The sequence below is a fragment of the Pelodiscus sinensis genome, chromosome 8, assembly GCF_049634645.1.
Source record: "Pelodiscus sinensis isolate JC-2024 chromosome 8, ASM4963464v1, whole genome shotgun sequence".
In the NCBI taxonomy this organism is placed as follows: Eukaryota; Metazoa; Chordata; order Testudines; family Trionychidae; genus Pelodiscus; species Pelodiscus sinensis.
The window spans coordinates 36,247,781-36,265,713 of NC_134718.1; the positions used below are offsets into that span (position 1 = coordinate 36,247,781).

The window sequence follows — 17,933 nt, forward strand, 5'->3', positions numbered from 1 at the left end:
GCAGTAAACAATATGTTGGATGTATGTTAAGGCTCCTCTGTATACCTAACACAAAAAAGCAAGAAAATGATGAATCAAGGCATTGGACATGATATATCTTTCACTCCTCATCCCGGAGATGCACACCTTTCAGCAGAAGGAAAACCATTATGCAGCACACACAGGCTTGCCAACAGGGGGCAATGGTTTCACTTGCCCCAGAGCTTGGCGATTTAAAGGGGCCTGGAATCCTGGCCACTGTCACGGCCACTGCCCAGGTCCCTTTGAATCACTGCCACGCCATGCGCCCCAGGCAGCACTAAGGGCTGAGGAGAGGTGTACCGTGCTATGGGTGGTGCTGACGGATGCCTGGGGGCCAGTGTGGCCTGGTGCATCTGGGCAACAGTCAGGGCTGGCTGCCCACACCCCTTCTGCCTGAAGCCTGGCCCCTTCTGGGATCAGGGAGCCATACCTTCCTGTCAAGGGGTACACCCCTGACAGGGGTTGCAGCCCCCTTCTCCTGGCCCGTGTCTCAGTCCAGGCCCTTCTCTCAGGGCATATACAGTACCCAAAGTCCCAAAAGTCTCAGCCCCTCTCTCAGGGTATATATGGTACTCCCAGAACTAGCACCAAGTCCAGGCCCCTCTATCTGGGCATATATGGTACTACCAGAACTAGCCTCAAGTCCAGGCCCCTCTATCAGGGCATATACGGTCTCTGCGGTCTAGCTCCAGAAAAAGCCTCTCCTGGCTGGCATGTTTGCTCCGGTTGCAGCAACGGGTGGTAGGGGGACCCGGGCCCTCCCTCTCCACTGGGTCCCAGCCCAGGGCCCTGTAGGCAGGGGTTCTTGCTCCTGCCTGCTCGGTGGGGAATCCAGCCGACACACACCAAGCGGGGTTTGCAAGCCCTTGCCCTGGGCTGCTTCCTACCACTCTGGCTTCAGCTGCCACAGGAACACCAGGGCTGCAGCCTGAGCCTTTCTACTCTCAGGCTGCCTCCTCCCTTGCCATGCTCCCTCAGTCTTTACATACTGGCTCTGCTGGGAACATGCCCAGCCGGGCTGGAAGGGTGGGGCCCGCTCAGCCAGCTGGGCCTGGGCTACTCCCAGCCCGGCAGTGCAGGGCCTGCTCACCCCGTCACACTCCCACCCACACCTTACCCAGGGGGCCATGGAGATAGTAGGTGCCCCCAAACAAACCACCTATAACCCAATATCTTTACCACCAGACTCCTCACATGATATTGCATCATCTTATTAGTGTTGTGATGGGACCCCTCCCCCCCATGCTTTATTAAATGGATTTATGGACACAAATATACATAACTCAAGGGTGCTTTTGACAAATTGCTTCATATAAACCAATTGATCTTAATGTCTTAAAATGCTGGATCTTATTTTGGTGTATATTTCATTCTTGTGTGTAAAGTTAGACATGGAGTATGGAAAGCTTCATGGTTTTAAATCTGAAAATGGAAAGCCATCAAGGGCGTTTGCAATGTCTGGACAATCATATGCAAATAGCCTTTTGTACTTAAGTCTTAGCAGTTGTTGGGCTGAGGAAGTTACATGTCCATCCCAGCTGGAAGGGTGGATTGTAAAAACAGAATTCCCGCCCAAAGGGAATATTTAAAAACAATAGGAAGCTAGCAGGTTTTGTCTTCAGGCTGGCAGGATGCAACCCTGGGAAGGAAACAAAAGAAGAGCCCTGGTTTGGAAGCCTTAGCTGGAAAAGAAACAGGGTGAGTTTGTAATAAGTCTGTGCTAAGGTTATAGTGTAGAAGTAGCTAAGCATTTTCTGTTACTTTGGTTTGAATTTTCTACTTTGCTCTGACTGTGCTCACTTACTACGACTTAAATCCTACTGCTTATACTTAATAAAATCACTTTTATTTTCTATCAAGACCAGTGTAAAGAATTGTTACCGGAGGTGGGAGGAGGGGGGATCAGTGTGTACATTCCCTCTTTTATTCTTAAAGGGGGCTTACCTAAATAATTCATACAGGGTTCTGGTCCCATTTAGGGAGTGGTATCCTGGGAAGGTGGGCCCAAAACTGCATTTTCCTTGGACCTGAGGGTTTCAGTGTCTGCACTGCTTCTTGGGGGAAGGGAGAGGGGCAATGATCTCAGCTCTGTGTCTTGGCTGGGGGAGACAAGGGAGCTGAACCAGCAGGATGGAGCAGTGAGAAGCACCAGAGAGCAGGAAGGAGGGTGTCAGTGGCCTTATCAGCACTCTGGGAAGCCCCGCAGGTGGTCTTCTGTGACCACATCCCATCATCACAAGTGTTATATTTTGGCTAAGTTTGTATTACTTTTTTTAAAGTATGCATGAACATGAATGGGCCTAAGAACTCTGGCTGGATTGTGTGTGTATATGTATATGTGTGTGATATATATATATATATTGTGGTTTCTAATACTTGCAATTTAGAATGTTTTATCTATTAATATTTTATTTGTTTAAAATAAACATAGCATTGCATTATGACATATTATTGCACAGGAATCATTTCATTATTATTTGAAGGCATTAAATTCTAAAGCAGTCATTCACAAAGTGGTATCATACAGTAATTGTGATTGCTTTGTGTTTTTAAAAATGCAGTAGTTTAAGCTGGTGTTGATGGGTTTTCATAATAAGTACATATTTCTTAGTACTGGGTAAAGAACCCATAGTCATGATAGTTTTTAACTTAAAGTGGGTTTTTTACACTGAAACACCTGAAGCAAAAAAATAAGCTTGCTTCATTCAAAATCCATACCTGCCTTCAACCTGAAAAGACATTGCTGGGGTTGCTAAGACTGAAATTAACTTTCTATGACAGTTTTACCATTTTCAAGTTCTTCTCACCTTCAGGGAAATTTTAAATTATTCCTCTTTGCTCTTGCTATCTCACTGGTTATACTTTATTTTCTCTTCTGCTTCCATACAAAGTGTTTGCATTTCAGTAGAATTTCTGCACTGTGTCTCTTCCATTGTTGATTGTGCTTATTTTTGTACAAAAGACGTAACTGTCAAATTCAGAGTACACAGAACTGCAAACAGCTGCTATCTGTAACCTGGCCTACTTGTAGTGTATACGACTTGTTTACTGAAAAATCAGTCACAATTTATACAAACATTTTCAATCCTGAATTATTCAACATAAGGAAAAAAAGCTTGCAAAAATAGTCTGTTTAGGAAAAGAAAATACTTTGTTCTTCTACAAAGTCTTTCATTGATGGGTCTTAAAGTGTTTCATAAATATTATTTCCAAAATATACCTGTAAAATAAATACCTCCACTGTACAGATGGAGAAACTGACGAACAGAAGGAGTCTCAGTATTTGTCAGTCGCTTTCAGAACTGAGAATATGGTCTCGATCAGTTGTTTCTATATCCTACCTTTCAATTTCTGGATTATCTTCTCTCAAAATGGACCTTCAAAATAAATCTGTTTGAGACTTACACAACTTGGTAGTTTCAGTACTGTAAAATGAAATCAGTCTATTTAAGCATGTGGAGATATACTAGAAATAGAATGTAATCTTTGATTAAATTAGATGAAAAATAAATAAGGCACTGCTTTCTCAAAACATGTAAGAATGTGCTTATATCAAATCATATGAATAATTCTGCCCCTATCCAGCAAAAGACTCTGTTGGATTTAAGCGTGGACATAGATGCTTTGCTGAACTGGTGCCTAAATGGTTAGGGGTGTCTACTCTTCTTACTTTTTAACTTTTGCATCCCCCCTCCCAAAAAAAAGTAAAAATGTGGGGCGGGGTGAGGAGTTGTGAACAAAAAGGATTTGAGAGGGTTTTTTTCTTTATCCTTTGTGGCATGGGTCATTTGCTGGTTCACACTAGAGCAAATACTATAATTTCTGTAATTTAAGATTTTTAACACATAATTTGAGAACATCAGTAACTCAGCTAGAGTTTACAGGTCTCTTACATGAGTGGGTGGGTAAGGTTCTGTGGCCTGCAATGTGTAGGAGGTCAGGCTAAGTGATCATGATAGTCCCTTCTGGCTTTAAAGTCAATGAGGCGATACATCTTTTAAATTTTTTAATTCTTTTCTACTTGAAAGTACTTTCTCAGCAACAGGTAATGTTCCCTGAATATAGGAAGGGCCAACAGGAACAAATCAAGGAACATTACAATGTATTGATAAACCGAAAAAGTTGTAATGAATTCCCTTATTTGCAGTGTCCATCACTGATGCAAGGCTTGTAAATGACCTGTGTTCCTGAGTCTCTGCTTGCAAGTTTCCCATGACATTTTATGAATGAAAATAATAATACATGAAAATGCTTGTGATGTCAAGTCACCTACAGAATCTTTATTATGGGATTCACCCGAAATTTGTTCAAATAAAAGTGTGTAAAGAACTCAAGGTCATGAATTAGGACAACACCCTAAAATGTCCTTAATTGCATACAATATATGTATTCATTCTAACTTGTCTGAATTATTTAAACTAAAATGCAGGATATGGATTCTTATTTTTATTGTTTTGGCTTTTACAGACATCCAATAGGACCTTTGACATTCCTCTCACTTTGTCTGGAGCGGTAGTTTTACGGGAGAGACTTAATTATGAAGAAAAGACACGTTACTTTGTTATTGTTCAAGCAAACGTAAGTACAGATTCCAAAATTGTTATTTCTGCCATCTATTCCCTCTAGATCAGAAGTGGGGAACGTAAGGTCCGGGGGCTAGTTGTGGTCCCTGACTTACCTGGATCCGGCCCCTGAGGCTTGGGGCTCCCTCCTCCCCCCCGCCAGCATTGGGTAACCCGCTCTGGCACTCCATATCCCCTGCTTTCCCACTGTGGGCTTGGAGCACACAAAATCTAGTAGCCTGGACTTCCAGGCTCTGGTGTGCAAAGGAAAAGTGGGGAGTGTCTTTCTCCTCCTCAGTCAGGGGCAACGTCAGTGAAGGTTTGTTTGTTTTTTCTTTTTTATTTCTCACTTGTGTGCTGCCCCTGACTGATTTTTTTGTGGGTCAGCAGCCCCAACCCAAAAAAGGCTCCCTACAGCTGTTCTAGATCCTCTCCAGGGTAAGGAATGGAGGTGGAGAAGTCTTTTTATATGCTAGGAGTGAGGTGCTCTTTTTCTTAAGTCACCAGTGTTGAAATGTTGCCTAATATCTCTTTCGTGCTTGTTATGTTTTAACAGTTTGGCATAATACAAGTTAGAACAAAAACATTCATGTTGTGAAAAAAAGACATTATTTTGGCATGAGGAATAGATTATGTATTTTAGTATAGCGCATGTTGAAAGTACATTCTCGTGTCACCGAGAGTTTGTTTTCTGACACATCTAGCTAGTATAATTTGATTTGAAATGGGTTTAATGGATACAATTTAACTGCATCCATGAGCTTTGAAATGCAGCCTTCTAAAATGAGGCAATTTTTCTTTCAATTCACACTGTATGTGTGTTAAGTGTTTTTTACGGGATGACTAGCAGTGGATAATGTGTGCTGAAAATAAAAATGACATTTAAACTGTATCTAATATAGTTGTCATTGGGAGAGAGCTTTAGGTGTCCTTGAAGGCAATGGAAGTTTTTTCCTCTTCTTTTTACAGTAAAATTTGTATTTCCAATAAGTGGATGAAAGAAGTCCATTGCATTCCTGTGCAGCATTATTAGTTCCACAGAAATGATGATGTGGTTGATCTTCTCAAATAGTTTCAGAAGCATTTGCTCCTGAAAATATCCATTTGCATTTGTACTGCCTTGTTAACATTGTACACAGAAAGGACAGAATCTACTTGCAACTTCACCTTCACCTTTGCAATATATCAGAGATTTTTGTAGTAAACCAGATAAGAACAGATTTATGGCCTCAGAAATTGCAAAGGGGACCACGATAGTCTTTGCTCTCTCCCATATCCAGCACCATATTCCATTATCCTACCCCCACCTCACCTCTGGGGACTTCACTTAGGACTGGAACTTGCAGCAGGTTTGGGAGGAGGAAGACAGCCAGGGCTTACTCTCCCCCAGCATCTGGTTCTGATGGTTCATTCTTCCACTTTAGGGACACCAGATGAGGCAAGAGCTCCTCTCAGCTCTTGTAGTTGAAAGACAGAGAGTGTGAGCTTGACTGGGTGGGGCTCCTCCATCACTGACAACCAGGACCTGGTCCCAGTAGTCTATCTGAGCTTTGGGATAATAAACTTCTGCTGCTGCTGCTGCCTCATAAAGGGTATGTCTAGACTACAAGCCTCTTTCGAAAGAGAGTGTCTAGACTACAGCCAGTCATTTCAAAAAAGCGAGCCGCTTTTTTGAAAGAGAGCACCCAGGCAGTCTAGATGCTCTCTTTCGAAAAGTACAGTTCGCGTTCAGTAGCACCTTTTTTTGACAGAGCACTTTCTTAAAAAAGACGTTATTCTTCATAAATTAGGTTTTTCACAATCGAAAAAACTGCCACGTTCTTTTGATTTACTTTCTAAAGAACATGGCGGCAGTCTAGATGCAGGGGATTTTTTTCAAAAAAAGGCCACTTTTTTCGAAAAAAACAACAACCCTGTAGTTTAGACACACCCATAGATAGTTATGTTGCCTATGTTTTAGTAATCTGTATTGCCGAAGGGTGAGAGTTCAAACCTTGCTTATCATATATGGTGAAGTTGTTATAGCTACACAGAACAGTATTTGCTTTTTTCCAGTAGTTTTTAATAAAGAAAAAGTAATTTATATACAAAAAGTGAAGTTAAAATGTAGGATGTAGGATGCAAAGTTAACTATGAAAAAAGTTTATCATTGCCCTTCCTCTCATTGTGCTTACACAGTATGATACTGTCTTTAATTACTATTATTTCCACTCCCTGTCTGCTCCATTCAGTGCACTAGATGAGTGCACAAGACAGTATGCATAGACTGCTATATATCTCAATGTATTACACCATATAAATCTATCATTTCTTAGCATGTAAGTTTGGAATTTGTAACGAAAATAGCATTCTCTTAAAGTGATATATTTGTATGTGTATAGGCATAAATTGTGACAGGTGCTACATAAAAGCAAAAAGGTTGCTGCTAGTATTGACTATGATGATGATTATTGTATGAGAATACAAAAGGAAAATTGAGGACTTTTGTGCATTCCTGATTGTGGGATTGCATCACCTGGCAGTGACCATGTAGAGTCTCCTATCAAACCAGAATCCCTTTTGGGGTAGGGGTGCATGAATGCCTTTGTATAGATTTTTACAGAAGAGGCCTTACATTATTTAAACCACTACAACACCCCCATTCCAAGTGCTTCTGTTCCTTGCCACTGATAAAGAGAGCAGAAGGAACCTTCAATCATGTGTCAGGCTGTACCTACTTTTCAGTTTAGATGCTTTGCTCATTGAACATAGTTATATTTGTCTGCCTGTTCATGTGTGTGATTGTGATAGTTTAGTTAGGGAGGGCATTTTAACTTTTTTGCAGATTTCCTCAGGCCCATCTGCAGCAGGGTTATTCTTAAGAAAATACTCTATAGCTCAAACTGAAGTTATGGACTTGATTTAGAAATTACTGGATGAAGTCCTATGACAAGTATTATGTAATGGTCATATCACTAAGGTATCCCTCTGTACACATTGGTGTATTTAGTGCTTGGCATCTGGGCCCATTAGTTTAAGAGTGTTCAATATAGCAGCAAGTAAACAAGATTAGTATCAGAAGAAGACTCAGGGAAAGAGCAAGGAATTATTTGTGAGGAATACAGAGGAAATATTTGTCAAAGGGGGTAAGAGAAACTGAAAGGAAGAAGTTACAGGTTGGACCTCCCAAAAGTGGGACTCTCTGGTCTGCTAACATTTAGCATGTTCCTGGACTAGAGAGTCCTGGCTGGGAGCCCAGTGGCAAGAGGGCTGGTGGCTCAGAGCCTGGCAGAGCTTGATAGCAGTGGGGCTGGGGCTAGGGCTGGGACTTAGAGCCCCAGTACCATGGCCAGGGTTGTGGCAACCCCGGTAACAGTAGTGGGCCAGGGACGCGGCAGCCCTAGTAGTGGGGCGGGGGACACAGCAGCCCCAGTAGTGGGACCAGAACCACAGTGTACCTGGGCCAGGGACAAGGCAGCTTGGGCTGCTACAGCAGTATTCCATCTTGATGGGAGGGGGTAGTGGCTGGGGCCAGGAGTGAGGGAGGAATGGTGGGCTAAGGGGATCAGTAACAGGGGACCACTCCGGGTACAGCAAATTCCCTTGTTCAGAACCAGTCAGATCCCAACAGTGTCAGACCAAAGAGGTCCAACCTGTATTTGACGGGAAATATGTTTTGATGGATGTATGCTCCAAAGATCTGACTTCATGTAAGGTTACAAGTAAATCCATGCACCAGTTTAGGAGTTAGAAGCAAACTGCATAGATTATTTTGAGGTAATTTTGAAATAGCTTGTTTCAAAATTTGGTGCTGTCTTATTCCACTTATTGGAATAAAGTGCTATTCCAAAACATACCTTACCCCTCATGGGATAAGGTTTACAGGGATGTCAGATAGCGACCCCGTTATATTTCAAAATAACAGGCACGCTCAAAAGACGCAGACTAGCTATTTTAGGATACTTCTGATATCCTGAAATAGCTCCGCAGTGTATACATAGCCATAGTGAGAGACAAAATCTCCTTACTATGACTTTGTAAGAACTGTCAGATTTGTATATGTCTTATACACAATGAAAATAAAGGAGTTAAGTAAACAATCATAAGACAAAACTAAAATTCTGATTTAATCTTTTTAAAAACAACACACAACTCTTTTGAGGCCTAACTTATACCAGATTTGATATTGGAAAAGAATGTGGTATTGTGGTCTTCTTAATAAGCATATGGTTGTATATGGTTGTGAAGATAGGAAGCATGGAGGTGACATCAAAGTTAATAAGCTTCAGAAGTGTAGCCGAGTTAGTCTGTAAGAGGAAAACCTTAAAAAACAACAAATAGTCTCTTACCACTTTAAAGCCTAACAAAACATGTAGATGGTATCAGCCCACTTCTTCAGATGACAAGAGTGTAACTAGAAATTTCCCAGATTTCTCTTGATTGTTTTGGTAGTTTAAGTTTTTGATCAATTTTAACTTTAAGCTAAAGAAGCATTTTTGTGTGGACCATGTTCTGAGTTCTCTAAATCGCATTCATAGAAATATCTTTTCCTGCCACAGGACCGGGCTCAAAATCTTAATGAACGAAGAACAAGCACAACTACCCTCACTGTTGATGTGCTCGATGGAGATGATCTTGGACCAATGTTTCTCCCTTGTGTCTTAGTGAATAACACTCGTGACTGTAGGCCACTTACCTACCAAGCCAGCTTACCAGAATTGATTGACCCAGTAAGTATTAAATGAACTCTCTTCCTTAGGTTTTTAATTTGTTCCTCACTTTCACAAATAATTATGTTTTTCTACAGTCAAAATTGGCAACTATAATACATTTTTGTTAGTTATTGTGTTCCTAATTAGAATACGTGCTTCAGTTTGCATGACATACATATTGAGGGCTGGGTGAGGTTTTGGCTGGATAAGTCACCTCACCATTCCACTTGAAGTTTGCAAATGTAATTGAGAGAGATAGAGACAAACTTAGGTGCCTGGGAACAGGGAAAGGATAGAAGTGGAGGGACAGGATTGATGGGAGCAGGAAAAAATTGAAAAGGATAGAAGAGGGCTAGTTGAGGGGCAATGATTGGGAAGTTCATAAAGCACAGTATGCTGGAATGGAACTGAGTATTCCTGACATAAATGAAACGTCTTCTGCTGCCTAGCAAAGACCTGTGAAACCCACTGGCATTCCTCTCTAAGGGTACATCAAAACTACATCCCTTTTTCTATAAAATGTAAATGAAACTGGAATTTGAATTTCCCATGCTTCATTTACATAATGGTGGCCACGGCTTTTTCTCGAAAAGCCGCTTTTTTTTTAAAAAAGTGGTCAAGATGGTCAAAATGAGGGTTACAGGATCTTTCAAAATGGGATATTTCTGTTGAACGATCCCCATCTTGACCACGTTTTTTTTCTGAAAAGCGTCTTTTCAAAAAAAAAGCTATAGCTGCAGCTACCATTATGTAAACGAAGGGCGGGAAATTCAAATCCCAACTTCATTTACAATTTCGATATGTCTAAGTTACATCCCCTTAATTGAAAAAGGGATGTAGTTTAGATGTACCCTACGGCCTGAACTACATAGAACAGCATTTCCCAAATTGTGGTCTGTGGCCCAGTACCGGTCCTTAGGAAAAAAAATACTGGGCCTCAGAAAACTTTTTGCGAGAGCCCACCTCACTGCCTACAACCCCCAAGATGAATGTCACGCTGAACTCCCAGTGTTAACAGAGGTAATGCGGGCTTCCTGCAGGGTTAAGGGCAGTTCTTCAGCTGCACACCAGGCTGCTTTCTCCCCACCACAACAGCCGGAGCAGTACCTAAAATGCCAGTCCATCATGCGCTGGGGACTGTGCTCCCCTGCTGCCTTCCTGCACGCAGGGGAGTGGGTAGGGATCCGGGACTGCACCAGCTTCAGCTGCTTGAGTGGCATGCGCTGTTGTGGGGAGCGGAGAAGCAAGGTGCGTGCTGCCCGAGTGGTTGGGGTTGGCGCGGTCCAGGACTCCCGCTCCCCCTGTGCAGGAAGGCAGCAGGCGTGCAATGGACCAGTGTGTCAGGTACCACGCCACTGTTCAGGGGATGGGGGAGCAGCCCGCATACTTCCTGGGCCTTGGCAGCTACAGGATCCCCAGGTATCAGTCCCTATCCCCTCCCCCCCCGACCCACACAAGTACCCTGCCTCAGCACCCACAAGCACCCTGTCCCTTGCCCCAGCACTCATTGGCACCCTTCCCCAGAACTCTGACCCAGCACCCACAAGCACAGTTGGGGCCACATTAGTGAGGTTTGAGGGGTTTTGAGGGGTTGTGTTTTTGTATCTCACTTGTATGGCCGTAACTGACTTTTCTGTGGGCTTAAGTTGGCACCGGGGGCTTTGGGAGGACCATAAACAATTTATTTGGATATTTATCATTTGCTTAATGAATATGCAAATATGCAAATAAATGTTACCGGTCCTCCAAAAGTTCGTGAATGGATACTGGTCCCCAGTATTAAAAAGTTTGTGAACCCCTGGCATAGAGAATAACAGTCTACTTCTTGTACCTGGCAGTCTAAGTGGTATAGGCATATTCTTTAAATATGACAATTCCAACTCAGTGTTATGATTTCAGACACATGAGTCTGGAGGGCTCATGTATAGAATTTGACATCTAGTCTCCGTGCCTGTGCACTGCTTGGCTTGATTGTGGAGAAGGCCAAGTGGGTGATTGTTAATTGTAATCTCCATACACTAGGATTGAGTCTGCTAATTCATGTCACAACTAAATAGCTGTTGATATAAGAAAATAAATTGTGGTCACTATTGACTTAGATCAGATTTTATACAGTCTCCAACAGATATTTGATTACATATTCCATAATGATGAGCAGTATTTATGGAAGAAAAAACATTTCAGATAGTCTCTATTTGGGTTTTTCTGTAACTTATGCTGTATCAAACATCAAAGCTATTTATATTTTTGTGAAAATAGCTGTTTGAAGGGACAGTGAAGTTGATAAAAGCTATCACTATTATAACAATCCATGTATGTAGTCCTGATTGTCCTGTTTCCTGCATTGTATGTTTAGAATCTAAGGTCCCAATACTTCATGCATGCATGCATATAACTTCACTGACACAAGGTTTTGTATTAATTTCAATGGGACTATTCACATAACTTATTCCCATAAATAAATACTTGCAGGATCAGGAAGACCTTTAACTCAATGAAGTGAACTTCAAACTTTGCTGGAAATAATCTCAAACTAAGCAATCTAAGAAACTATTGGAGGCAGGGCACTTTTTAAAAAAACTGGATCAGAATTACACCTTGGCTACATCTAGACTGGCATGATTTTCCGCAAATTCTTTTAATGGAAAAGTTTTCCGTTAAAAGCATTTGCGGAAAAGAGCGTCTAGATAGGCACGGACGCTTTTCCGCAAAAGCACGTTTTGCGGAAAAGCGTCCGTGACAATCTAGACGCGCTTTTGCACAAAAAAGCCCCGATCGCCATTTTGTGATCGGGGCTTTTTTGCGCAAAACAAATCTGAGCTGTCTACACTGGCCCTTTTGCGCAAAAGGACTTTTGTCCGAATGGGAGCAGCATAGTATTTGTGCAAGAAACACTGATTTCTTACATGAGATCGTCAGTGTTCTTGCGGAAATTCAAGCGGCCAGTGTAGACAGCTGGCAAGATTTTCCGCAAAAGCAAGTGCGGAAAAACTTGCCAATCTAGACACAGCCCTTATCTATAGTGATTTCATCAGAATTGCATCTGGGATCAGTTTGGCTTGTCAGCTTTCTCTTTACTTTGCTAATGTGGATGCCATACTCAAACCAGGATTTTTCCTACTTTGTACAAAACTTCAGGATTTCAAATCCAATACGTTATCCCTGCTATTCACGGTTGGCTAAGTAGAACATGGTGATTCTAACTATATAATAGCAAAACTTTTCCTCCTCTAAGCCTTTTAAATCCTACACTAAATCTTTTACCTTTTCAACTATCATCAGGCATGTCTGAACCTTCTAGGTGAGTTGCAGGTGGTTTCTAGTTACCTCAGTGGTTTTCATTGACTTTAGAGGCTACTCTCAAATTGTTGGCAAAGTCTGAAGCTGCTTTTTTTTTTTTTTTTTTTTTTGCATTGCAAACAGAGTTAGAAGCATGTTTGCTGACCACTAAAATAATGAAATAGCAGAACCAGATTATGGAAAAAATGCACTTCAGAAAGATCATATCTGTTACACAAGTTTAAAATATTAAGAAAAAGCATGGCATGGTTTAACTTTTCCCTTGCAGATTAAAAACAAAACACCTAGCTGTTCATACAAGAAGCTAAGTGAAGATTCTGTAGTAGATAACCTGCAATTCCACTGTGTTATAGAAAACTCTTTATTTGTAAAAGGATGATTGATCCCAACCCAACTTTTCAGCAAAGAATCTACGGATTAAGTGATCCATGAAAACAGACATACTCTTTCATATCTCTGTGTGAGCAACGAAATACATAAGGAGGATGGGAGAGAAGTTTTTTCCCCATCCAGTCAAGCTTGTGTTTAACATTAAGTATGTGGGGCATCCCAATGGCTCCAATAGGACCACTCATTTACTAAAAGTTAAGCAGCTATTCAAATATTTTGCTGGACAAGGGCCTTGCATTTTTCCTATGCATACTTATAGCCCATCATTTTTAAAATGTATTGATTTTTTTCCTAAAAAAACCAAACCAAAACCCTCCTGGGTCTTGGAAAAAAAAACCAGTGTTCATGGTTTTACCCATTATCACTCAAATGGGGGACTGTCTGTGCCGTTGCACAGTCCCAATCAGACTTCAGTGTGGTCTGCAGAAAACAGAAGACTTCACTTCATGAATATTGGTTCCCTTTCTAGGCAGGGGAAGTAGACAGATCTGTACTGAGGTGCTAGTTTTAGACATGGGCTTTTTCTGGCAGAAGGGCTGGCACTCATGGGATGCAAACTTTTGCTCCCCTCAAACTCAGTCCCTGGGTCACTTTCCTTGCCAGACAAAGCCCCCTCCTGACACCAGTTGTTCACTGTGGTCCCATATATGCAGCCCCAGGACACAGTCGTATCCGCTCCTCCTGCTGACCAGAACCTTCACAGGGGGAGCAAGCAGTTACGATGAGGAGGGGGCTCTGTCTGATGGGTGACCAGTACTTAATGGCACACAGCCTTCCACATCCCCCCTTGATCCTAACCCTTTCATATGGCCTTGTTCACTTCCTCTGCACAATTTTTGACCTGTTTTTATTTAATCATTACTGGAGGGGTTATTTGTTTTTGAACAAGACATAATACAGGATATAATAAATCACAATGAATTTTTAGCTTAAATTATATAGATAAAGTTGCTTGGCTGCAGATGTGTCATTGAAAACACAATATACTCCACTATATTGACCCTAAAATTAAACATTTGTATGCACTGTAATAAATGTGGTTGTAAGAATAAGTATTTTCTTCAGTCTTCTAAGATTAATTATCTTTAATTGACTTCTGTCAAAGTGTTCTCTGATGTAAAACCCAGATTATTTTTCTAATGTAATTATTTTAGTAGCTTGAGAGCAGCTTGTTGCATTGGCAACATGGAAGGAATCCACATAGGGTGTATTTTTTAATGTCTTTGGCTGAAATGATAGAAGAGGCAGACAAAATTAATGGGCTGCTCTTGTTACCAGAAATCTGATTTATTTATCCCCAAAACAATGTCAGGGTTTATATTATGCCTTCTAGAACTGAGATTGATTCATGGCAGGATTATTAACAATATTAAATCTGCTGCAAGCTGTATTTAGGGCTCCATAATTAGTATTTATACACCTGTAGAAATATGTGTTAGGTCCTGGCAGCTTGCAAGGGATGAATATCAACTGCCACAAAACTGCCAGTCTCCAAAACAGGCCAACAAAAGGTATTGGAGGCTTTTTAAAATTCTTTTTATTTGTTGTGAGTGAAATTCAATATTTATAATGGTAGTACTGCCCTTTCAGTACTGCAGGTAACCACTCAGTAATTAGGACTCAAGATGAAACTAATTCTTAGACAAACTGGTAAGATTGTTTGGAACTGCATCTTCTGCAACACCACCAGCCATGTTTACCTTAGTGAATTATTATGATTTAACTCTTTAATGCTATCATCTGAGTTTACAGTGGTGTGAAAATCATTATTAATGACATCAAGCTTCTGTGGCATGTGACAACCTTGTAAAAAGGGTTTGTTTTGGCAGCACACTTGTAGCTGAAAACAAAAAAGGGAAGATTTTATTAGGACCTTGGGTACATTTTTTGGCTACATATAAATAAGAATAGCTGCTTTTAGTGCCTACTAAAAATCTGAGTCCTTAAAGAGCTCACTCTCTTCCCTTAACTCTCAAACATTGCCAATATCTTAACCTAGCAGCAGTTTTAATGTGGATTATTAGATTCATTGTCACTCACAGATATCATGAAACCAAGAGTGTAAAACCAGAGTGAAACTGTGACCCCATGAACTAGGTCACAGTGGTTGGGAATGGGCAGTTGGTCCCAGTCCTCTGAAATAGAAGTCATGGCTGTAGGGTAAGTGTGAGAGAAGCTTGCTTTCAGTGTCCCCTTTCCCAGCCTGGGACTTTGCAATCTTACAGGGTTATTGATGTGGTGCTGGGATGAAGGGTAGAGTTTTTGGTATTCAGTGTTAGTCTTGACTATAACTAGAAATCATGTCCAAGAAGAGTTTAATATACAATAGTGCCCTAATTGAATCAGCAGGCTATGTGCACCCCTGCCCTAGCTTCAGAGTAGCATTCCTCATTTCCCCAAAATCTACCTCTAGTCTCTGCTTTTCTGAAGACTGTAAGGCACTACAAGGAGTTATTGCTTCTGAATGCACTACTAGGGTAAAGTTGATTATTTCCCAGATATGGAGGTTCTTTTGTCCTGCACCTTTATATTAACTGTTGTACATTCTATTCATTAAAGATGGTGGGTTCAGCTGCAGCTGTGGTTAATTAGATATATCCCAGGGGATGGGTCTGAGGCCAGTGATATCTCATTTGGTCCTTAGATAAAAGGCCAACAAGCAACTGAGTTGAGAAAAAAACCTTCAGGCACCCTTAGAGTGTTGCAGAGCTGAAAAAAGGATTTGATTGATCTGTCTGACTTATGGTGAAAAAAAAATAAAACTCAACCTTGCAGAACAGGGATAGAAATCATATTGTTGTGAATGCTAAGTGATACGCTAGCCAACGAGTTGGACTACTAGCTTATAGCTTGCCCCCAGTAATAGCTTCTTAACAAGACATTCCTACAATGCAATTCAGGCTTGAAAGCATAGATATATTATCATCTGGAGTTTGCTAAGTAAACGTACTTTTTCTATTGATTATTCTTTCTTAACAATGATATAAATTAAAGATCACAAAGTTTCCTTGGCCACAGTGTTGGTCAGCCATTCATAGAATATTTCTATATTTAAAACAGCAGAGTTTTTCCAAATCAGTGAAGCGAATGTTTTTTCAGAGAAAAGATAGGTCATTGCTACTTATATACTTTAAGGAAAATTCATGTTTGCCACGTGAAGCTCAACAGATATACCATCAAAATTGGCATGCCCTGAAGATTTACAGTTTTATATTTTGAAACTACTTGATAAATAAAATGAATATCAATCACTGAATCCTCTGTGCAGCTCAGTGTAGGTATGGCTGATTTGGAACTTAGAATACTACAAATGGCTTATGCAAATTTTGTTTGAGAGAGAGATTTGTGGATTTTTCAGCTTTAAAACTCCCTTTCCAATGTTTGTATATTTTTATTTATGGTGATTTGAAGTATTAGAGACAAAAGCAGTGTCATCTCCATCTGGTATTATAGATCTACATCAGATGGTGAGGCTAAATTATGATGTGATATACCAGTGTATAGCTAATCACATTATATTTCTTTGCATTCATTGAAAGCATTGTCTTGTTTGAACTTTTCCAGAACTGGTCCATTTCTAATAAGTAATGTATTTTAATATTTTCTAAACAATAACCATATAAAATAACAGGTCTAAGATTGGTTAGAGTGCAGAAATACTCTTTGGCTGTGATTCCTAGACTTATGGCTCCAATATATTTTTAGAATTGAGGCATAACCCTACGTTTATCTATTGCATGTGCTAGATACTCTATATTGAATTCTAAACTGACTTTTATATTTGTGGAGGGTTTACACAAACCTGATTGATGTGGGGGAAGCAGATGGTCTACACTAGCCTAAGGAATTGGTGGAGGTGAGACCCATGCAAGCTTGAGATATTGACAGAGGAGAGAGTGGGGGCATCCAAATCTAATTGAAGGGAATGATAGCTGAGAACATGCAGACCTTATTGTAAGTCGAGGTGTGTTTGGACCCATGCAAACTTGACTTTAGTAATAGATGAGCCCACCCTAACCTGAGTGATGATGGAATCTGGGCACATGTAAACATTTCTCCATCTTGAGCTACACTATTCCATCAGCTTTTGTTCTGCAACAGAAAAATCTGTTGATAAAATATTATCCATCAACTGCACCTCTATCCCCAACAGGGTTGCTTACCACATATAAATCTCAATAAACTATTATGAAGTACACAGAAAATGAATATACAAAAGCTTTGGGAGAAATTAGGTTCAATACAAACAATGTACCTACTCAGAATCAAGGAAAAGAGTTCAGCCATCTACCAGCACATATAGTCTCCTCCACCCATAGGCATGCACCGTACTGTTCTTCAAATGCTTGTTTCTATAAGTACTCTACCTTAGGTGCACATATATCCCATGCACCTTTGATGAGACATTTTGCCAGATGGGTTTGTGTAATCTGCACACATATCGTAACCATCCTTATGCTCTGTACCACGTTTACATAGGACAGTTTGGAACCCGCTATTAGTCATTTCCGTCTAAACTGCCCTGGGCCTGATATATAATGCTGCTGTGTCTGCATACTTTACATAGCTTTGAGTAAATGTTTATCGTTTTAGCTAGTTTTAGAGTTGTTTTAATATTAGTGTTTAATGGTTTATTTGTGATGTAAATAGTTAAACTGAAGCATTTCAAACCTTATTTTCACTTGTTCCCCTTATTTTAACCTCTTCTCTGCTACATTTTCCCCCTGGATAGGGTATATTTAGGGGATGTCATGTTTTTTCTTTAGTTGAACTGTGGAGGAATGCCTGAATCCACTTGACTGAAGTATCATGACATTCATAGCAGTGAGGTTAGCACTAATTATTAATAATTCCAGTTGATTATTTTGTTTAGGAGAAGCCTATATTCCTTCACATTGTAACATTTGCAGTCTTTTTAAATGGAATTCTTAAAAAAATTATGGAAACAAAAGTGAGGTTTTCTCTCATG

The 17,933-nt window shown here is 40.6% G+C and overlaps 1 protein-coding gene across 18 annotated transcripts in view; it reads left to right on the plus strand.

Annotated features, from left to right (window-relative positions):
- The window catches only part of PCDH15 (protocadherin related 15), a 1,467,631-nt gene that overhangs the window by 973,925 nt on the left and 475,773 nt on the right, over positions 1-17,933 (plus strand). For all 18 annotated transcript variants that reach the window (XM_075935032.1, XM_075935037.1, XM_075935036.1 and 15 more), the window contains 2 exons: positions 4,489-4,599; positions 9,122-9,292. In XM_075935032.1, the coding sequence (XP_075791147.1) occupies positions 4,489-4,599; positions 9,122-9,292 (282 nt within the window). The remainder of the gene's footprint in view (positions 1-4,488; positions 4,600-9,121; positions 9,293-17,933) is intronic.